This window comes from Rhinichthys klamathensis, unplaced genomic scaffold, assembly GCF_029890125.1.
Source record: "Rhinichthys klamathensis goyatoka isolate OS25496 unplaced genomic scaffold, OSU_Roscu_1.1 h1tg000352l_1, whole genome shotgun sequence".
NCBI classification, from domain to species: Eukaryota; Metazoa; Chordata; class Actinopteri; order Cypriniformes; family Leuciscidae; genus Rhinichthys; species Rhinichthys klamathensis.
In genome coordinates, this window is record NW_026606863.1 from 887,113 (window position 1) to 910,097 (window position 22,985).

Here is a 22,985-nt window from a genome sequence, read left to right on the forward strand (position 1 = left end):
TGTCGGAGTCGGAGAATAGCGTGGACACGCGCTACAAACCGCGAGCGGGCATGTCGGAGTCGGAGAATAGCGTGGACACGCGCTACACACCGCGAGTGGGCATGTCGGAGTCGGAGAATAGCGTGGACACGCGCTACACACCGCGAGCGGGCATGTCGGAGTCGGAGAATAGCGTGGACACGCGCTACACACCGCGAGCGGGCATGTCGGAGAATAGCGCGGACACGAGCTACACACCGCGAGCGGGCATGTCGGAGTCGGAGAATAGCGCGGACACGAGCTACACACCGCGAGCGGGCATGTCGGAGTCGGAGAATAGCGTGGACACGCGCTACACACCGCGAGCGGGCATGTCGGAGAATAGCGCGGACACGAGCTACACACCGCGAGCGGGCATGTCGGAGTCGGAGAATAGCGCGGACACGAGCTACACACCGCGAGTGGGCATGTCGGAGTCAGAGAATAGCGTGGACACGCGCTACACACCGCGAGCGGGCATGTCGGAGTCGGAGAATAGCGCGGACACGAGCTACACACCGCGAGCGGGCATGTCGGAGAATAGCGCGGACACGAGCTACACACCGCGAGCGGGCATGTCGGAGTCGGAGAATAGCGTGGACACGCGCTACACACCGCGAGTGGGCATGTCGGAGTCGGAGAATAGCGTGGACACGCGCTACACACCGCGAGCGGGCATGTCGGAGTCGGAGAATAGCGCGGACACGAGCTACACACCGCGAGCGGGCATGTCGGAGTCGGAGAATAGCGTGGACACGCGCTACGCACCGCGAGTGGGCATGTCGGAGTCGGAGAATAGCGCGGACACGAGCTACACACCGCGAGCGGGCATGTCGGAGTCGGAGAATAGCGTGGACACGCGCTACACACCGCGAGCGGGCATGTCGGAGAATAGCGCGGACACGAGCTACACACCGCGAGCGGGCATGTCGGAGTCGGAGAATAGCGCGGACACGAGCTACACACCGCGAGTGGGCATGTCGGAGTCGGAGAATAGCGTGGACACGAGCTACACACCGCGAGCGGGCATGTCGGAGTCGGAGAATAGCGTGGACACGAGCTACACACCGCGAGCGGGCATGTCGGAGTCGGAGAATAGCGTGGACACGCGCTACACACCGCGAGCGGGCATGTCGGAGAATAGCGCGGACACGAGCTACACACCGCGAGCGGGCATGTCGGAGTCGGAGAATAGCGCGGACACGAGCTACACACCGCGAGTGGGCATGTCGGAGTCGGAGAATAGCGCGGACACGAGCTACACACCGCGAGTGGGCATGTCGGAGTCGGAGAATAGCGCGGACACGCGCTACACACCGCGAGCGGGCATGTCGGAGAATAGCGCGGACACGCGAGCGGGCTGCGGGCACCCAACAGATTGTTTGACTATCAATAATCCCTCACATCACTCATTTTTTAAAATTATTGTATAGGTGAAAACAGACTTAAGGAACAGGCTCCAGGGGTAGGCTACTATTTAGCAGCAAATGCTCAGCATCAGGGGTGTTTGTTGTTTGGACAGACCTGCCCCCACTGCTAAAAAAAAAAAACACTGTAACTCTTCTCATTTGAACTTTTCTGAAACATTAACCAAGATGGCCTAGTATTGTTGTTGATAAGAGTCTGTGTTGTCTCGTTTTAATTCTTAAAGTTAACATAATCTGACTGAGGAATCTTAAGTAAATATTGTAACTGTGGTCAAATGTAAATTAACTGGTGCCAATTTAACTTTATTCAAAAATTATTATTTAATTCTGCAATTTTCCTTCATTAGCGATTATCATCAATTTGATTACACAGATATTAATTAAACTAAACAGCTAGACAATGGCATCTCTGAATTCAATAATGACATGCCTTTAACTGAAAATTGAATGTTTAATCTTATTATTATACATCTCTATCCTCCAATTTGATACTGTTAAGTGCTTTTTTGTTACAGTATATTTTAATCTTTGATAACAGTAGGTAATAACAGTACATCATGTTAGCTCTGGTCCAATTAAAAATTATAAACAAATAGAACTCAGGACATTTTTGTTCATGTAAAATATAGCCTACCTCATTGTCATGTTCTAGACTTGTTATATTTAGCTTTAAATAAAAAAAATTCCCCCTTAATATTGTGGCAGTTTTTTCTCCGTGGTATCGAAAATGGTATCGAATATCGATATTTTTCAAGGTATCGTATCGAAGTTAGAAATTCTAGTATCGTGACAACACTATTCCCTTCCCAAACCGAAGTCAAATCCTGACAAGTGTCGTCTAGCACACGCTGCTAATAAATACAACGTTATACTCGCGTAGTCCGTTTGCTTTGTAATAACGATTATAGAAGTGAATAGAGACCCAGCTTTGCATGAACAGTGTTGCTCCTTGATATTGTTATTCCCAGCCTCCGTCTCGATTAGTAGGATATGCGGTGGGTCATTTGTTGACTGTGACCGGTTTGCTTTTGCCTCTATTTGGATGCCTTGTTGTTCCTTGCGTTTCACCTGTATGTCGTGAATATAGCCTTCGAACGTGTATTGCAGCCCCTTTTGCCTACTTCTATCGGACACTTTATTTGCTGCTTTATAAAAGTTTGATCAAATGTCAGCAGGAAGAGCTGTCACAGCATAAGCCATGTTGATACCAGAGCCCAGATGGAGTTTGTTTGTCGGACGTAGCAACAGTAACTAAGGGGGGCGGGGCTTAGCCAAAGGCGAATTGACGCAGCGAACCTTAAACCCACGTGACGAATCGGCTGTTTCCGCTGACTGGGTTTATTTACTGTTGGTTGCTAGGTTACCAATACCACCATCATCCGCTCAAACAAAATTCACACCCTGAACGGCAGGAGAAAAAACCTTACCTGATATAAACAAACAACCCTTATAATGATTCAACTAGAGCCGCTACATTACACACATCCAAAGAGAAGTTGTTTTCCATTCACAAGATCAAATAAACGTGGAAGCGGAGACGACAGGCTCCGTAAAACAGCGTTACTGACACGAACGTCTGACTTTCCCCTGCCAGAAGAGCTTTAATGAAATATTCAGGATAAAAGGAGAGCTGTTGAACAGCCGGATGAATGTGATCTGACGGACTTAGCAGATAACATAACGCATCGAGGGAGATCAGCTGATTCACAATGACAAGATTAGCATAGCTTAGTCACCGGACGAGTTACAAGTTCAGTCTGATCGCTCGCAGAGACGCAGACTAAAGCCTTCAGTACGTTTGCTAGTTTAATGCCAATTAACAGCGCTCACTATAATATATCTGTCCTCCTGTCACATCATCATATATGCATACAACTTAAAGTCAGCATGAAACCGAAGTCTTTTCTTCCCTATTTGTGACGTAAATCTGAGTGGAACGGTTGCTGGAACATGAACAAATGTAGGGCGGGGCTTGGATGGTTGTGGTTTGCTATTGGTGGATCTCATGTGATTGACAGGTTGCCCCGCCCTCATCATCAGAGAAGAGATTCTACAAGAGGAAGTTATTCTGATTACAGATTAATAATAATCTATTTTATATAGTGCCTTTAAAAGTAGCATTCTCAAAGCACTTTACATAAAAAAATAAAATCGAGATTACGAGTAGGGATGAACGATATATCGGCCGATATACGTTTATTTTTTATGTTATCGTTGTCGGCCTGATAAGAAAATTTGGCCGATATACACTCACCGGCCACTTTATTAGGTACACCTGTCCAACTGCTCGTTAACACTTAATTTCTAAGCAGCCAATCACATGGCGGCAACTCAGTGCATTTAGGCATGTAGACATGGTCAAGACAATCTCCTGCAGTTCAAACCGAGCATCAGTATGGGGAAGAAAGTTGATTTGAGTGACTTTGAACGTGGCATGATTGTTGGTGCCAGAAGGGCTGGTCTGAGTATTTCAGAAACTGCTAATCTACTGGGATTTTCACGCACAACCATCTCTAGGGTTTACAGAGAATGGTCCGAAAAAGAAAAAACATCCAGTGAGCGGCAGTTCTGTGGGCGGAAATGCCTTGTTGATGCCAGAGGTCAGAGGAGAATGGCCAGACTGGTTCGAGCTGATAGAAGGGCAACAGTGACTGAAATAACTTCTCGTTACAACCGAGGTATGCAGCAAAGCATTTGTGAAGCCACAACACGCACAACCTTGAGGCGGATGGGCTACAACAGCAGAAGACTCCACCGGGTACCACTCATCTCCACTACAAATAGGAAAAAGAGGCTACAATTTGCAAGAGCTCACCAAAATTGAACAGTTGAAGACTGGAAAAATGTTGCCTGGTCTGATGAGTCTCGATTTCTGTTGAGACATTGAGATGTTAGAGTCAGAATTTGGCGTAAACAGAATGAGAACATGGAACCATCATGCCTTGTTACCACTGTGCAGGCTGGTGGTGGTGGTGTAATGGTGTGGGGGATGTTTTCCTGGCACACTTTAGGCCCCTTAGTGCCAATTGGGCATCGTTTAAATGCCACGGCCTACCTGAGCATTGTTTCTGACCATGTCCATCCCTTTATGGCCACCATGTACCCATCCTCTGATGGCTACTTCCACCATGTCACAAAGCTCTAATCATTTCAAATTGGTTTCTTGAACATGACAATGAGTTCACTGTACTAAAATGGCCTCCACAGTCACCAGATCTCAACCCAATAGAGTATCTTTGGGATGTGGTGGAACGGGAGATTCGCATCATGGATGTGCAGCCGACAAATCTGCGGCAACTGTGTGATGCCATCATGTCAATATGGACCAAACTCCCTGAGGAATGCTTCCAGCACCTTGTTGAATCTATGCCACGAAGAATTGAGGCAGTTCTGAAGGCAAAAGGGGGTCCAACCCGTTACTAGCATGGGGTACCTAATAAAGTGGCCGGTGAGTGTATATTAAAGCTGATGAATAATGGATTATTTCCTTCAGCTGAGACACTTCAGATGGTTTTTAATTGCTTGAAATATGATTAAAAAGGAAAATACGATTAGGTGCAACATGTTCTGTCATATTGGCTACATAAAATTATAACGAGAACATTATGATTGTGTGATGGGACTTTTAATGGTGAGACTTGTTTTTGTAATCAGGCTCTCAAAAATTATAAAAAAATTTGGATTTAGATTTATCAGCCAATATATCGGTTATCGGCTTTCAAATACAAAGAATTATCGGTATTGACCAAGATTTTATATATATATAAAAAAAGGTTTTGCCTGTAGTGTCTTGCCTTAGAAACAACAGCTGTTGGAGAGTTAAACCATATCAACACAGACTTGTATCCACTCATCTTGTATTTGAAGTCAAACAATAGCCTTCTTTGAGAAGCAAACCCTAATTTAAGACCAATCACTGATAATCAATACTGTAGCTCATTAATGCATTGTGCTTTCCACATCATGACCGGTCAGAACCAAAGCAGGGCTCAATATTAAGGTCACGTGAATTCAAAATGGAAAATTCAAAATTTTATTTATGGAATATTGCAGTATTTATTATAAATTATTTATCTGTGCACATCATTATCTTGTTAAATTCGTGTGGCCTGTAATCTTGAATCTGAATAACTTGCAGCGAAATCTCTTCTGAGATGATGACGGGGGCGGGGCTATAACCTGTCACTCACATAAGATACATCCAATAGCAAACCACAACCATCCAATCAATTCCTCGAACAAATGTGGGCGGGGCTTGATTTTGTCTATGTTCCAGAAGCCGTTTCACTCAGATATACGTCACAAAGGGGAAGAAAAGACTAGCACGGCGTAACGTTTAACACAAATGTAAAAACTAATAGTCTAATGACTGTCTGTAGTCTGTACTAATAATCCAAATGGGTCAGAAGTAGGGGTGTAACAATATATCGTGTCGCAATACATCACAAATACAAAAATGCAACAATATGTATTGTGGATAGTTCACCCAAAATAAAAATTACTCTGTGAGAAAAAATTCAAGTTTTCAGAGTTTTAGTGTCAGAACTACATTAAACTACTATAGTGTTGAATATAGTGTATAATAATGCAATGGGGGGATATTTGTGGGTCCTGATAATGCCAAATGTCTGATGTTGCCAGTAAAAAGTGCCCGACATTATTTTAAATATAACTAGTCAGTGACAGAGTGCAAGCATATTCGTCTATAATAATTCTGTATTTTTACCTTCAGAATCATGAATATTGTTATTCTGGTGTCTCTTTTGGACTTGGTGCTGAAACCCAAAGCACAGGACAAGTCTATTCATTTACACACACAATGTAAAACCAAATTTAGCATTTTAATCAACAGTACATTTTATCGAATCGTGACATGAGGGTATCGTTACACCCCTAGTCAGAAGGAACAACAACAAAAAATAAATCATAATATTGCAGTGGCATTAAGAGCAGATGAGATCAAACCTGCACAAACAGGTGCTGCTGCATGTCTTAAGGCACCAATTTTTAATTTAACACAAAATGTGAATGAGATTTGACAGCTGTGGCAAAATATTATCAATCAATAACGACTTCATTTCAGTCTGTCCTCCACACAATAAGATCAGGATAACTTCAGAAGACTTGTAGCCTAGGCACTTTTATGATGCTTAGTTTAATTCTGGAGTTACAGGGTTATTAGTAAATAAAAAAACAAAATTGTGTACCAAAAAGAAAATGTGCATGCATGCATATATATATATATATATATATATATATATATATATATATATATATATATATATATATATATATATATATATATATATATATATATGCAGACGACACACAGCTCTACTTAGCCCTATCGCCTAACGATTACAGCCCCATTGACTCCCTGTTCCAATGCATTGATGAAGTCAACAGTTGGATGTGCCAAAACTTTCTTCAGTTAAACAAAGACAAAACTGAAGTTATTGCGTTTGGAAACAAAGATGAAGTTCTCAAGGTGAACGCATACCTTGACGCTAGGGGTCTAACAACTAAAAATCAAGTCAGGAATCTTGGTGTGTCTCTAGAGTCAGATCTTAGTTTCAGTAGTCATGTCAAAGCAATTACTAAATCAGCATACTATCATCTGAAAAATATTGCAAGAATTAGATGCTTTGTTTCCAATCAAGACTTAGAGAAACTTGTGCATGCTTTCATCACCAGCAGGGTGGATTATTGTAATGGACTCTCCTCACTGGCCTTCCTAAAAAGACCATAAGACAGTTGCAGCTCATACAGAACCAGAACATATGAACATATCACACCAGTCCTCAGGTCTTTACACTGGCTCCCAGTTACATTGAGGATTGACTTTAAAGTATTATTACTGGTATATAAATCTTTTAATGGGCTAGGACCTCAATATATTGCAGATATGCTCACTGAATATGAACCTAACAGATCACTCAGATCATTAGGATCACATCGGCTAGAAATACCAAGGGTTCACTCTAGCATGGAGAGTCTGCTTTTATGCTGAACCAGCTTCCAGAAGAGATCAGATGTGCTCCTACAGTCACATTCAAATCCAGACTCAAAACACTTCTGTTTAGCTGTGCATTTACTGAATGAGCACTGTGCCACTGTTCGTCCGACTGTTTTTACTGTACTTTATTTTATTTTTTTATTCTTAACTGTTTTAATTATTCTTATTTGTTTTTTAAGTGTAACCATATCACCATAGTGTGTAATATATAAGTGTGTATAAGTGTGTGTGTATATATATATGTATATATATATATATATATATACACACACACACTTATATTACTTATAATATAATAATAATAAATACTTTCATTGGGTCTCATTCATGAAACATTCGTAAATATACGTGTAAATATGCGAGTGATTTGCACGTAAAGAGACCTTCCCGAAAACTCATCTCCTGATTCACAAATACTTCGTAAACGTCAGATGTGATAGTGAAATGTGTGTGTGTGTGTGTGTTAATGAATTCCAATCAGTCGTAAATGGGACGCGCGTGCACGCTCATTCTCAATTACCATAAATCCCGCCCATTAAATCCGACTGACAACTATATATGGGCATCATGTTATGACACCAAACGAAGGATTTCAACATGTCTTCTCAAAAGCGAATGAAAAAGAAATTTCTTAAGTTTTATTATCAGAAGTTCATTCAAAACACCGCATTTTATTTTCAAGCTACATAGTGGCGTATCAGGTCCTTAAAAAAGCCAGCTTGGCAGCATTACAGATGCAGTTACTGGAGTTTCATCTGTTAATCAAACAGTCCCAGAAGTCAAAAGAAAAACCGTATATGTAATTACTATATATAATATTTTTTCAAAATGCTGTGTAAATATGTACCCGATTAAGGTGAATTAAAATGCAGCCTTATTAATGAGCAAAACGTTCGGGTGTTAAACTCACTATTTACGCGTGGCTGGGAGCAGGTGTAGATTTCTTTCGTACCAACTAACATTTGGAAAATACCAACATTTTAATGAATCCGAAAATTTACGACAGAACCACTTTACACACGATTCACACAAAAATTCGTTCTGCTCGTGTTTCATGAATGAGACCCATTATGCGTAAAACATATTTAGGATATTTTGCCTAATTTTCTTTATTCTGGAAAATACAAAATGAGGTCTGAGTGTCATGATTGCGAGTAAATGACAAAATCAGTCACTGATCAAAAAAAGCTTCTGGGATCCTGCATGTGTGTTTATTTCTCTCTCTGCTGTAACACCATCATCCGTCATGAACGCGCAAACTCAATTTGAAGGGCAGAATGCTGAGAATGGCCCATGATGTGATGGTTAAGAGCTCAAATCTATTTGCATTGATCATTTTCAGTCTCTGCCGTGCCAGTGCAGAAAAAACACAAAGACAAAACAGGAAATGACCGGCTTACACACACAAAAAGAAAAAAGAAAAAAACTCAATTCACAGACGTTCAAGAAATCATCAATATTATGACATGCAAATTGAGGTTTTGACATCACAATCATCTGACCACCAACAATAAGCACCATATAAATATCATAACCAAGTCCATTTACATATAAATGTATTAACCCTCTTATTATCTTCAGGGGTCCTTTTTGACCCGCAAATGACTTTTGGACTTGGTCAATTTTGAAAAAAATTCTCTTTTTGTCCAAATGGTATAAAACTTTTTACGACTCTTAACACAAACAGATCATTCCAAAATATATATTTTTTGGTAGATCTAGACAATGTTAGCGTGACAAAAATGCCAACACTCTTTATCTTCGGGGTCCCTGGAGACCCTGTATAGTGAATATACAAAATTCATCATCAAAATCAGAAACAACGAAGAAACAACGCAGATCACATAGACAGAAATAAAGTGGCACACTTCCAATGCAAAAAAATAAATAAATCCACAATGCACACACACACACAGTAATACATTTGTAAGGCTATACTATGCATACTGCCTGCAGTGCACTGACGCATAAACACCTGCAGTGCACTGTAAACGAGACTGTATGAGATGACCACCAATTATTGTTCCTAGTTTTTTCCACATTCACTGTTTTTTTTTAACTAAAAAAATTTTTTTCTGCTTTATTTGCTCATTTATTGCTGATCAGTTCATTGCATTTTGATGTTCATGTCATGCATTTTTACTCAATATGTAATATAACTTAATTTCTGTCATTCTTTGTTCTGTTACAGTTAGTAAAATTGTAGAATTATATTAAAAACAGATTGAAATAAATGATAAAATCTAAAGTCTTGTTCAGATTTTGATTCTAAGCATAATGTAACATTATTGAAAAACTTTTTTGTTAGTACAAAAAAATGCTAAACTGACAAAGGTATTTTTTTGTTATAATTGTGATTTTATAATATTTAGATATGAATCCAACTGGAAAAACTTGTGAAAAGATATATAGTTTGGTTAATCACATAGCAAATAGCATATAGTGGAGCTCTATAGCCATCTAGTGGTTAAAGTGACTTATTTTAAAACTGCATTTTCCAAAAAAATGGGTAAAAATCTTACATTAAATCATTTAAAATTATCCATGTTATCCCCATAAATGAAAGTTATAAATCTGGGTCTTTTATATAGTAAATGTGACACAAAATGCTGACAAAAAAAAAAAGCCTATTTAAATAAATATTTATTTATTTATAGAAATTTAAAAGATATCAAAAATCCTCCCAAAACTGCACAAATGTTGAGTAAAAACATTAATAAACAGAGTAAAATTACATTTGTAAAAAAAAAAAAAAATTATAATACTGTTACAAAATTAAATGTTATTGTCTGGGGTCCCTGGAGACCCCAAAGATAATGAGTGTAGACACAAATGCAGATAATAGAAGGGTTAAAGGTGCAGCAGCAATTCAGAAACAGGCAAAGGTCAGAGAGCGGCTGGAAAATGATCATGTAAAGCTTAATTACTGCTACAAGAACACTTAATTAACATAAGTCATGTTAAATGTTAGGAAGCATTTAGACTAGTTGGTGATTCAAGACAAAAGCCGGTGTAATGCGATAACACCTGTTCTCTTGATGATCAAACACAGACCGTAGGTTGTTAAGGTCTTTCAGAAGCAGCGCAGAGCATCCAATAGCAGGTTTTCTGCCAAGTTCTTGAACACAACAGAAGTGAAACACATCTGCTGCTTTATGTCTGTTCAAACTTTAAACTAAACACAAGTTGACTGAAAAATCAGGGAGATACAACCTAAACAAAGTCTGTCAATATGCACAGATTACATCAGCCCTCCAAAAAATACATAGCTTATGCATATCAAAATAAACCATCATATTACAATATTTTAAACTGTAGTACAATGAAATTCACATTAATGAACATCTAAAAGAGAACCATTGGCAAAAAAAGGAGTCCTAAATCTCAACATTGCCCAGTGCAAGAGCTTTGTTTGAGAAACAGATCAAATTTAAGACTGTTAATTGATAATCCATACTATATGCATCATAGAAAAATAAAAAAATACTTTCCGCATTATGACGGGTCAGAACCAAAAGCGGGGCTTTGAATCTAACGGGAATCATTGGGAATGATGGAGAATAAAAAAATAAAGTGTTAATTTCTTTTTTTGGGGGTAAAATGTTTATTTTTTTATTTTTTGAGAATTGCCTCAAAAGCATGGTTTGGCACGGCTAAATGATCATAGAGTCAAGTCAAATAAAAGGACTTAATGTTTCCCTTAATGAAGCATTTAAACAATATTGTCAATCCAGCAACACTAAAAACACAGATAAACCCTTACCTGAAGTTTATCCTCTGGGACATTGAGCCAGTGATTGAACGCTTGAGAGAGTTTTGTTCTGACTTGTTTTCCTATCAAAACAGAGAAAAGGGGGAGAGATGACAAGAAATCAAGATCAGTTGCAGTGCAAACATGTCAAATAAGGCCTGAGGTTTGTTTTATTGTTTATTCCAACTTGGAAACTTACTAGGAATTTACGAATCATTTATACAAACTGTATAATACACAAACATAAATACAAAACATTTAGTTTGGTCACAAGCAGACATGCATGCAAACTAATACGTATTTTAATAATTACAGTTTTGACATTTATTTGTGAGTGGAACTTTAATTCATTCTTTTTAGTTGTTCAATGAAAGAATTGATGTTGAATAATAAAAATAAAAACATTCCCATTGACCAATTTTTTAACTAAGACTATCCAGTCATAGGCTAACCTGCAATTTAGCAAATATCCAGTTAATTCCCATTCATTCCCATGGAAAATTTCCAATTCCTGGACTTTTGCAACCCTAATCATGACGCATGAAACAAGCAGCATGCAGTGACTGAACTCTTAATACTGTTATAAATCAATAGAACCATTTTTGCCTGCCTTTTAAAACACAAACTTGAAGGCCGAGGACTGACGAGCTCAGATTATTCAGCAACCAAAGGCTCAGAACGAACATCATTCATCTCCATTCATGAGCCTTTCCCCTCTGGCTTCCTGTAACTGGAGCGTTCGCGGAGCGAGTTACTGCAGGTTGCACTGATCTAATGACTCACTGGCAGCGTCGCTCCTTCACTTCATGTGCCACGGTTTCCCTGTATGAAAGAACTCAGTTTGCCCTTTACTAATGAAGACCGTCAGATGCATCTCATTAAAATCCGTCAAGAACATGTCACGCTTTTCTTTTTGGATTATTGAGGGTTAAATGAATCTGACATTACAACTAATCATATTTTTTGTGCATTACAGTAATAAGGTGATTTTGAAAAGTTAGAAACGGTCCATCGAAGCACACACACAGGTGAAACTTGAAAAATTTGAATATCGTGCCAAAGTTAATTTATTTCAGTAATTCAACTTAAAAGGTGAAACTAATATATTATATAGACTCATTACATGCAAAGTGAGATATTTCAAGCCTTTATTTGTTATAATTTTGATGATTATTTCACAATATTCTAATTTTGAATTTGGGGTTTCATAAGCTGTAAGCCATAATCATCAAAATTATAACAAAAAAAAAGGCTTGAAATATCTCACTTTGCATGTAATGAGTCTATATAATATATTAGTTTCACCTTTTAAGTTGAAATAAATGAACTTTTGCACGATTTCCACATTTTTCGAGTTTCACCTGTAAGAATGGGAGAAATCGTAACACTCAATATGGCAAAAACGATTTAACCTAGGGATGCACGATATATCTGCCACCATATCGGTATCGACCAATATTTAATGTTATCGTTATCGGCCCGATAAGAAAATTTGGCCGATATAATAAAGCCAATAAATCATGGATTATTTCACTTCAGATACACATTGTTCAACATGATGGTTTTGAACTGCTTGAAATATGGATTGAAATCACTTTTAAAGTCTGTCATATATAACTACATAAAATTATAATGAGAACATAATTGGGACGTGGCTTTTAATGGTGAGACTTTGTTTTTGTAATCAGGCTCTCAAAAAAATTAAATAAAAATTTGGATTTAGATTTATCGGCCAATATATCGGTTATCGGCTTTCAAATATGAAGAATTATCGGTTATCGGCCAATTTTTTTTTTTATATCAGTGTATCCCTAGTTTAACCATTAAGAGCCAATCAACTCAATACTTCTGTACTCTAAATATGGCTTTTTGTGCAATTACAGCTTAACTTAATCTTCCCGATTTGACATTTCAACACAATTCTGAAAAGTTACTTTACCGACTTTGGTTCTGCAAACTTAATTTGTATAATTTTAATTTAGATTAAATTAATTAATTAAACAATTAATTAATTTAAAATGCAATCATTAAAATTGATTTTTAAATGATTATAATAATAAAAAAACATTTTATTATAGTAAAAATTTCTGTACACTCAGGGTTTTTCTTTTCAGTGATTCCCATTAGAGTAAAGCAGCGTCTGGATTCATTACATCGAGAAAAATCAAACCTCTTTAGATTCTGGGGTGAAATGTGGCCTGAACATGTTTTAATGAGATTCAGCCACTTAAATGCAAATTAATGTAGTCTTTCTCAATCTCTTCACATTCACGCCGGTTTTCCCTTTTCAGAGGAACTTGGTCTGCCCTTCAACTTCAGTTCCTCAGTCGTTCCTTCCCTGACCTCAGCAAAAACTAGCCGAGAGGACCGTCTCCGCATCGCCCGCGCAGGGCTTCTGCATACGTCACAGAAGACAGCATTAAAATTGCAGGAGGACGACAGGAAAACAAGAGACCGGGTTCTGATGCTGCAGCAGTATTTCTCCCCACGCTCGCTAATATTCAGCAAACTGAACATTAGAGGTGGAGACACTCTTTCAGAGTCAGCAGGGTTTTACTGCAGATAAAATTAAAACATTTTCACTTCATAAGGTCAGCACAGAGAGAGAGAGAGAGAGAGAGAGAGAGAGAGAGAGAGAGAGGAGATGATTTAATTCTGCAAGATAGTAGAAAACGGAAGTTGTTTTTAAAAACTTTAATGCATAATTGAATATGCAGCCATTAAACTATTCAGATAGTAAGGGGGGAGTAACACTTTATTTTACAGTGTCCTTGTTACATATGTTACATGTACTTACCATAGCAGTAACTCAATTATGCATAGCATAATTATGCAACTAACCCTCAACCAAATCATAATCCTACCCTAACCCTATAATAAGTAGTACATGTAGTTGCTTAATGTTACTTAGTACTTAAATATATTGGGTTACACTTTTACGGTGTCAGTTACAATATATGGTAACACTTTATTTTACAGTGTCCTTGTTACATATGTTACGTGTACTTACCATAGCAATCACAGTAAATTATGCATAATTACATGCAACTAACCCTCAAACAAATCCGAATTCCTACCCTAATCTAGTAAGTACATTATTATTACTCAGTTCTTAAATATGTAATTACACTGTAACAATGACACCTTAAAGGAGAACTCCGGCGCAAAATGAACCTCGGGTGTAATAACACATTGGTACAGACTAAATCGTTCCCTGCGATTTGTTTTCGTGATTATCGAATGTAAAGAGTTTTATCTCTAAAAACAGTTTAGCTTATAACGCTAGTATATTGGGCATCGAGTAAGCAAAAAGAGATCGCTAGTTAATACCACTAACAAGGCTCAAATTAGCCCCACACTAACATGGCAGCATAATGAGTGTCCTTACATGCAAACCGAAGCATTGCGAACTTTGTAAGTGTATAGACAGTTTAATAAGAAGATACTTTACACAGACAGTACAGTTAGCGCATACAGACAGGAGCCATCTTGGAAAACAGTCTCGATCAGTCAAACCACGAACACGGTGATACGTGAGCTGAACTGTGACTTGGAATCTCATATGGTCCGTTGTTTCCGGAAGAAAGCACTGAGCGCATAAGAGAAGCACTGAACGCAACAGAGAAAATAAAAAAATAAATATATTTTATCTTATCTTCAATATCTACACGTACTGTTCGCTCACCCTCGTGGTTCGATTGGTCGAGACTGTTTTCCAAGACGGCTGCTGTCTGTATGCGCTAACTGTACTGTCTGTGTAAAGTATCTTCTTATTAAACTGTCTATACACTTACAAAGTTCTCAATGCTTCGGTTTGCATGTAAGGACCCTCATTATGCTGCCGTGTTAGTGTGGGGCTAAATTGAGCCTTGTTAGTGGTATTAAATAGCGATCTCTTTTTGCTTACTCGATGCCCAATATACTAACGTTATAAGCTAAACTGTTTTTAGAGATAAAACTTTACATTCGATTATCATGAAAACAAATCTCAGGGAACGATTTAGTCTGTACCAATGTGTTATTACACCCGAGGTTCATTTTGCACCGGAGTTCTCCTTTAAAGAGTCCTTCCAGAAAAACGCTTTTTTAGTTTTTTTGTGATTGTTGCGGGCAAAAATCCTTGATTATGCGGCCCGTTTTCTTTAAAAATGTGATGGAATATGCGGGATATTTATGCAATTTTATGCGATGAAATTGCGGGAACTTGCAAAAATTTGCGGTTTGATTAAAAACAGAAAAAAAAAAAAGGGATTCCCCCAACGCCCTGTTCTCACTAGGCTACTACCTTAACCCTTGTGTTCTGTTCGATTTCTGTGTACACCCTTTATGGACCGGGTCAAATTGACCCTAATTGGATTCAATACAATTCCTCAAAAATCACACTATGAAAAACAACAAAGATTTAGATACAAACTGTAAACTTTTAATATCAGCATTTGTCAAACATTACAAAAACATTATATCTGAAAATATGATTTATGAAAATGTTTAAAACATTTTTAAACAGTTTAGTTTTGACAAAATTGGAAAATAAACAGTATACTGATTTTTTTGCATATATTTTTTTTTTTTTTTTTTTTTTTTTTTTACATTTTATGCTTTGAACATCGTAACTGAACAAAAAAAAATTGCAGTATAATGAAAATTTTTCATTTTCCTAAGTTAACTTTCCCTAGTTTCCTAAGACCTATTTTCCTAGTTTCATTATTCACTCACTGGGAAGTGAGAAACCGAACAAAACAAAAACATACATCAAATAAATGTTTTTTATTTATTTTTTGGCTCTGTGAAGCTGCCTTTGAAAATCCTACATAAAAGTTTTGGTTAAAAGCTAGGTATTTTAGATTTTTTGAATATTGAAATGAGAGCTTATTTTACTATCTGTGTCTGATAAAGATTTTCATCTGTAATTTGCAAATAATTCTGAACACTGTAATTTTAGCTTTTTCAAGTGTGTTTGGTTAGGGTTAGAGCACTTTTAGATGCACTTGCACGTTAGAACTGGAGTTGAAGTGCCCTGACATACAGAAAATAAATGTTTTTATTTTGTGTCTGTACAGTTGCTTTTGAATGGCTGCCTATGAGGGTCAAATTGACCCGCGAACATCACGAACGTAACAGTAATTTTGTTTGTATATGTCAAAACACATCAGCATGTTGAAACTTTGCATGCATGTTCATCATGATAAATGAGAAAAAGTCACAAAATATCAAGAAAAAAAAACAAAGGTTAACCAGTATTTCCAACAACTTGAAAATCGAAACGGGTCAAATTGACCCGCAACATAACACAAGGGTTAATGCAAAGAGTCATTATTACTTCCTGATAAGCAAGCATAACTACATCACAGAAAGTGCTGGGAATATTTAAGTTCTCATCTTGTTTTATTTCAGACCCTAATAAACACATCAAACTTACAAAACATTGATGAGTCAAACAAGTTTTGTAGCTTTACAAAAGGAATATGCTACAACTTCTGTAAAAATGAATAAAATATTTAAAAAATAAAGTGTGCTCCTGTTTTACAGCTTTTCAATGTTCATGTCAATTTTGTTTCATGATACATGAACTCACTCTTCCAAAGCGATCACCATTCAAAACGTCCTTGGCCAAATTGGAAATATAAGTCTACTACATTATAGAGTATAAGCTACTCAAATGTCTAAAAGGACACAAAGGTGGATGGAACAAAACAACCAATCACAAATAGTCCTGTAACTATTAGATTCTGTGAAAGTCACATTTGTGGTTCATGTATCGCTGGTTCTCGCTTCACGAGACGACAGCAGGATTAATAATAGACATGATATTGTCATGCGTTGAGCTTTGTGCTGACTGCAGACTTCCTGAACGCAGAGCTCTTCTGACTTATAGGAGGAGGATGATGCTTATACCACAAAACGGGGAGTTGACAAGAAATGTCAAGCAGTGACAGCCGTTCCGGCAATGTGACACGCTGTTTACATCTATATCTGACCTCTCGTATTACTCAAAGACTTCATGAAATATATTGCAGATTCAAATGTCATTGTCATTTATTGATAAAATAAAATTCTGTATCAATTTATAGACAAGACTAGTTTGTATAGGCATGGTTTGTAGCGAATTACAAACCTGCGCACATATATTCAAACGCACAACTATAATCAATTCTTAATGCGCATGTGAAGCGTTTATCACAGGTTCGCGTTTAAAGTCTGTTTAGAGAGAACGGTGTCGTGTTAGCGGCCCCTAATTTAATAACAAATGATCATTTCGACGGAAGTGAATCAATCAAAACCAACTTTAGCTGGAAATAACATTATTCAAGAACCGCTATAAAACCAAACCAATCTCTGTTACCTTAAATTATATGTTTAGCTCTGTAAAGCTGCTTTGAAACAATCTACATTGTTAAAAGCGCTATATAAATGAGGATGACTTTACTTGTTTCACAAGGCAGAAAATTAAGGGACACAGTGATGAAAAAAAAAAAAGAGTTGGAGGAACAATTACACTACCGTTCAAAAGTTTGGGGTCGGTACGATTTTAAATACTTTTAAAAGAATTCTCTTCTGCTAACCACGGCTGCGCTTATTTGATTAAAAATACAACAAAAATCAGTTATAGTATTACATATTATTCCAGTGTAAATCAGCTGTTTTCTGTGTGAATATATAATAAAGTGTAATTTATTCCTGTGATCAAAGCTGAATTTTCAGCATCACCAGTGTCAGTGTCTTCAGTGTCAAATGATCCTTCACAAATCAGTATAATATGAGGATCTGATGCTCAAGAAACAATTATTATTATTATCAATGTTGAAACAGTTGTTGGTCTGTCAGTTGTACAGTTTTTTTAAAGTTTTTTTTTTAGGATTCTTTGATGAATAGGAAGTTCAAAAGAACAGCATTTGTTTAAAATAGAATCTTTTGTAACATTATAAATGTCTTTACTGTCCTTGATAAATAAAAGTATTGATTTCTTTCCTCCAAAAAATAAAAAATAAAATTCTCACTGACCCCAAACTTTTGAACGGTAGTGTATATTGAATGCTTTTGTGTGCTTTCGCAAATGTTTTGCATTCCTGCATGCGTTTCACAGAAGAACGCGACTCACACTGGTGTGAAATGACAGAGCTGCACGATTCTGGATAAATTGACCCTTCGCAGGGAGTTTGATTGACAGGCGATCTGACCAATCATAATTTGCCGAATCCGCCATTTTGTACGACAGAGCTGTCCGGAGAATTAGTAGATTAACGTGTTCATTCATGTTTATTTGATGCTATAAATGAACTAGAAGGAAGAGATGATCGGTTCACGAGCAGCTTTAACTGAGCGATCTGTCAGACACATTAAAGAGCCATAAAACGGTATTTATTGTTTAAATTTATTTTTTAAAAATGACCAAATTTGATAGTTAAGACTTGTTTCATATCAAAAGTAAGCTGGTCTGTCCTGTGTCAGTGTGTTGTCAGTGTCTCTGCTCCGTGATGTATTGTTCACTGCGCGAGAACATGGTGTGTGTGTGTGTGAGAGAGAGGCGTGGCTTGTCGGACATAGCAACAGTAACTAAAGGGGGCGGGTCTTTGCGAACGGTCAATTGAGAATCACATTTTTTTTTTCAATCACGATTCTGAATAAACTAAATAACATGTAATTTACTAGAGGTTCTGACAAAATGTTAATTGCTGCAGTCTATTTAAAATGTTTCATTAATCTGAATTGAAACTGTTTGAGTGAATGATTCAGTGACTCCCTTCACTTGTTTCGTCACTGGTTGAATCAGCGTTATTAAACAAATCGCTTGAATGAATCATTTAATGACAAATACATTAGTTTAAAAGTCTTGTCACCTAGTGGTGTAACAATGTAATTGATAAAATCATTGAAGTGCCATGCTACTTTCAAAAGGTCATTTACTCAATTTTGACCGCTACCGTAAACATCAGTGTTAATATCATAACTATAATCCTCAATCTTAGTACTTCTGTGATGATATGACTATTTGTAACAGAAATAACGATACTGTGTGGTTGAAAAGGCTGTTTGTGAAGCAGTTTCATACACCTATACACCTCCTATACAATCAACTTTAACGATTAATCGTGCAGTTCTACAATGACATGAGTAAAAGATGACACTGTTCATTTTTGGGTGAACTATTCCATTAATGACCAACCAAAACCCCATAATAGTACATTTTAACTTAAAAGGGTGGTTGATTATGATTTCACTTTTGTAACTTTAGTTAGTGTGTAATGTTGCTGTTTGAGCATAAGCAACATCAGCAAAGTTACAACGCTCAAAGTTCAAAGCAAAGGGAGATATTTGCTTTTAAAGAAATTGCTTTTTAAGGACTACAAACGGCTGGTAGGAACTACACGACATTCCTCCCGGGTTAGTGACATCACTAACCCTAAAATTTACATAAACCCCGCCCCCTGAACACGATTTATAGATTATCATGACAGAATATGCTAATCAATGACACATAAGCTACATAAATTCATCAACTACCCATTCAGAAATGTTGTCTACATGTTGTCACTTCTTGAGTCTCTCCATCTTTGTCTGACTTGGGTTTGAACATAAGAGGCTTGAAATTCTTAGGACACAAGCTGTTGAAGCTCCGCCCCCTGAGCAGCAGCTCATTTGCATTTAAAGGAACAGACACGAAAATGGTGCATTTTTGCTCACCTTCAAAAAGTGACAATTTTAGCATGCTATATAAAAATATCTGTGGTGTTTTGAGCCAAAACTTCACATACACACTCTGGGGACATCAGAGACTTATTTTACATCTTGTGAAAAGGGCTTTATACCACCCCTTTAAGCATTATAAACATGTTGCTCAATTTCGTTTGACAAGAGCTGTAATCAAAATCATATAGGCTGTATTTTCACTTTGCTACCTTAAATTAAAGCAGCTCTTTCCAGCTGTTCGTGATTTCACAGGAAGTGCATTTGCCAAATTTGTTGACAGAAACGCTTTGCACAAAGAGTTCTGTTCAATTTAAAAGAGTAATCAATTTTCCTTAAATTATTCCAGCTTAAAGCAGGTCAAAATAAAGTCATGCAAAATGTGCGCATATAAATGTGGAAATATTTCAGCAAATGTCATTCGTTTCATTTCGGACCGCTGCATAAGTCTGTAATAAATTAGTGTAGCGCACTGTACTAGAGACTCATCCAACCGTCCCACTGAAATTCCCTTCATCTCAATAAAGCACTTTTCCTACAGCCATGCCATTCTTATAATACCCTTTAAACTAGATTTTAGACCAAGTTCAAGATATCAAACTATTAATATCTCTACGACATTCATCCACATTAAAGCAATAATTCTCTCAAAAATGAAAACCATTTCTCATGTTGTTCCAAACCCATATGACTGACTTTCTTCTTCGAAAGCAAAACACAGGAAAAACTGAAACATTCACATAGATCTTTTCCATACAACAACAGTTCATAAAGAACACAGCTATCAATGTCTATATGGCTATAATAAACCATAACAGTCATTCGTACCCCTTGTTATATACACTTATTTTTCCATACTATGGAAGTCAATGGGGTCCATCTAGGGTTGCAAAATTCTGGGAATTTTCAAAGATGGAAACTTTCCATGGGAATTAATGGAAATTTAAGGGAATTAACAGGAATGTATGGGAATAAAGTGGGAATTTTCAAAGTTGAGGGTTGACTCTTCATAGGGAACTTAAATATAGTTGAGTAAAGTATATTTTAGCATAATCTTGACTAAAACAAACAGATGCCATTCAAATACACTTGAATATCCATGCCATTCCTCAATCACATGCACATAGAACACTGCTTACTGCATGGCTATTGAGACCACACCCCCTACTGGCACTGTGCATGCCTCCATCACATGTACAGAAGCCCAAAGCACAAGACTATTGAAGGCACACATTTGAGCCTGTGGACTAAACAAAGTGAATTAAGTAGGGATGTCAACGATTAATCGACGATCGATTAATTGTCGATAACACGTTTAATCGATAAACCTTATCGATCATCGATTAAGCAGGTTCATGCGCGTGCGTGCTGCTCAACCGCGAAACATGTAAGCGAGCGCGCCGGAGTTATGTTTGGGACTATTTTACACCTTCATCATGACTATAAGTTTGCGTGTGCATTCGCTGCCTTTTGTTTTGTGCAAATGTAAGTTGTAATAGTTTATTTTGTGTGCGCCTATCTATATCTGATTTATCTCATATTGGATGCATTTGGTTAAGAAATGACGCAGCGTGATCTTTAGCGCGCGCAGCTCAAATGGCAATGCACGACTAATAACGACTATTGGGACTGTCAAATTATATAACATTATAAAGAGAACAATATTGTAATAAAACATTGTGAATTATTTGGGTTTAGTTGCCGTGTCGCGTTGTTCCAGGAAGAGCGCGTCCACAACATGAGTCATTCTGAATGGCACGTAACTTAGTTCAAGTTCACTTGTGCATTCACGTCATTTTGTGCAGATATAATTTGTAATATTAACGTTATGTTTATTTTGTATATATCTGATTAATCTCATAGGATGCGTTTCTTTGAGTTAAATAACGTGCTAGCAAAGTGCTCAACGGTTAAGTTATTCATTCAGCGCGCGCCGCTCAAGCAGAATGCACGACTAATAACGAGGATTAATTTGGGACTGTCATATTACATAACATTCATTGGGTTTAGTTGCCGTTTTAAGTGCATTGTTCCAGGAAGAGCACGCGTCCACAAGTCACACATTCTGACAAGCCCATCTGAGGCGGCGTTGGTGACACGTTGTATTAGTCGTTATATTTTATTATTAAATATTTATTTAATTATCAATCACATCGAAACATTTTACAATCCAACTAGCCCTTTATTTAGATTAAAACCATTCTCATTAATTTGGTGAGGAACATAGCGGTTTGAGCAGCATTTGCAGACGCTATCATGCTGTTGGCAATATGCACTGCAGCAGACGCATATTGCAGTATTAAGGCTAACGATTAATTGATCGTTAATTTAAACGACGATCGATCATGGGAATTTGTGAAAATTGACATCCCTAGAAGTAAGATTTGATGATATTATGGGGAAATATATTTATTAAATGTTTAAATTGTAAATATCACATACAAATGTATTTATCTAGTAGCAATGCTGATAAGTTAGATGCTAAATAAGCTAGCATAACTTTATTTACCACATAAGGCAGATGCTAGCTACCTCATGTGGCTGTTTTTCTCTGACTCCTGCAATATGTTTTCAAGATCATTCCAGTTGTTTAGCTAGCCTTACTATTTATGTATCTGTTCATGCCATTGCATTAGTATTCTTACTAGGGTTGGGCCGATGGACGATAGACATCACTATGTTTAGTATTCCCAGTTAGTTCCCCTAAATTCCCATTAATTTCCATTAATTCCCATAATTCCCATGGAAAGTTTCTAATATGGAATATTTCCAAAATTCCCCAGCTTAACTTCCCATGGAAATTTACCAGAAATTGTCCACCCCTTTGCAACCCTAGGTCCATCAGCTTTTTGGTTACCAATAATCTTTAAAATATCTTCTTTTGTGTTTCAAACAGATCAAAGAAACTGTTTGGGTGAACAATCCCTTTAAATGTTGTGTTAAACTATTAAATAACTTATAATGCAATCACACTCAGGAACTGCTTGACTGCCATGATGATCACTGTGTTGTTGATGGGAAAAGGATAAGAGAAGTTTTTCACAGTAGAAAGCCTCAGTTTTTGAAAGACATGATGGTGATGAGGAGT

General features: G+C 37.5%; 1 protein-coding gene across 1 annotated transcript in view; it reads right to left on the bottom strand.

The window, feature by feature from the left end:
• ggps1 (geranylgeranyl diphosphate synthase 1) overlaps positions 1-22,985 on the bottom strand; it is a 43,560-nt gene that overhangs the window by 15,796 nt on the left and 4,779 nt on the right. Inside the window, exon 3 of the mRNA XM_056232666.1 lies at positions 11,225-11,295. Coding sequence (XP_056088641.1) covers positions 11,225-11,295 — 71 coding nt within the window. The remainder of the gene's footprint in view (positions 1-11,224; positions 11,296-22,985) is intronic.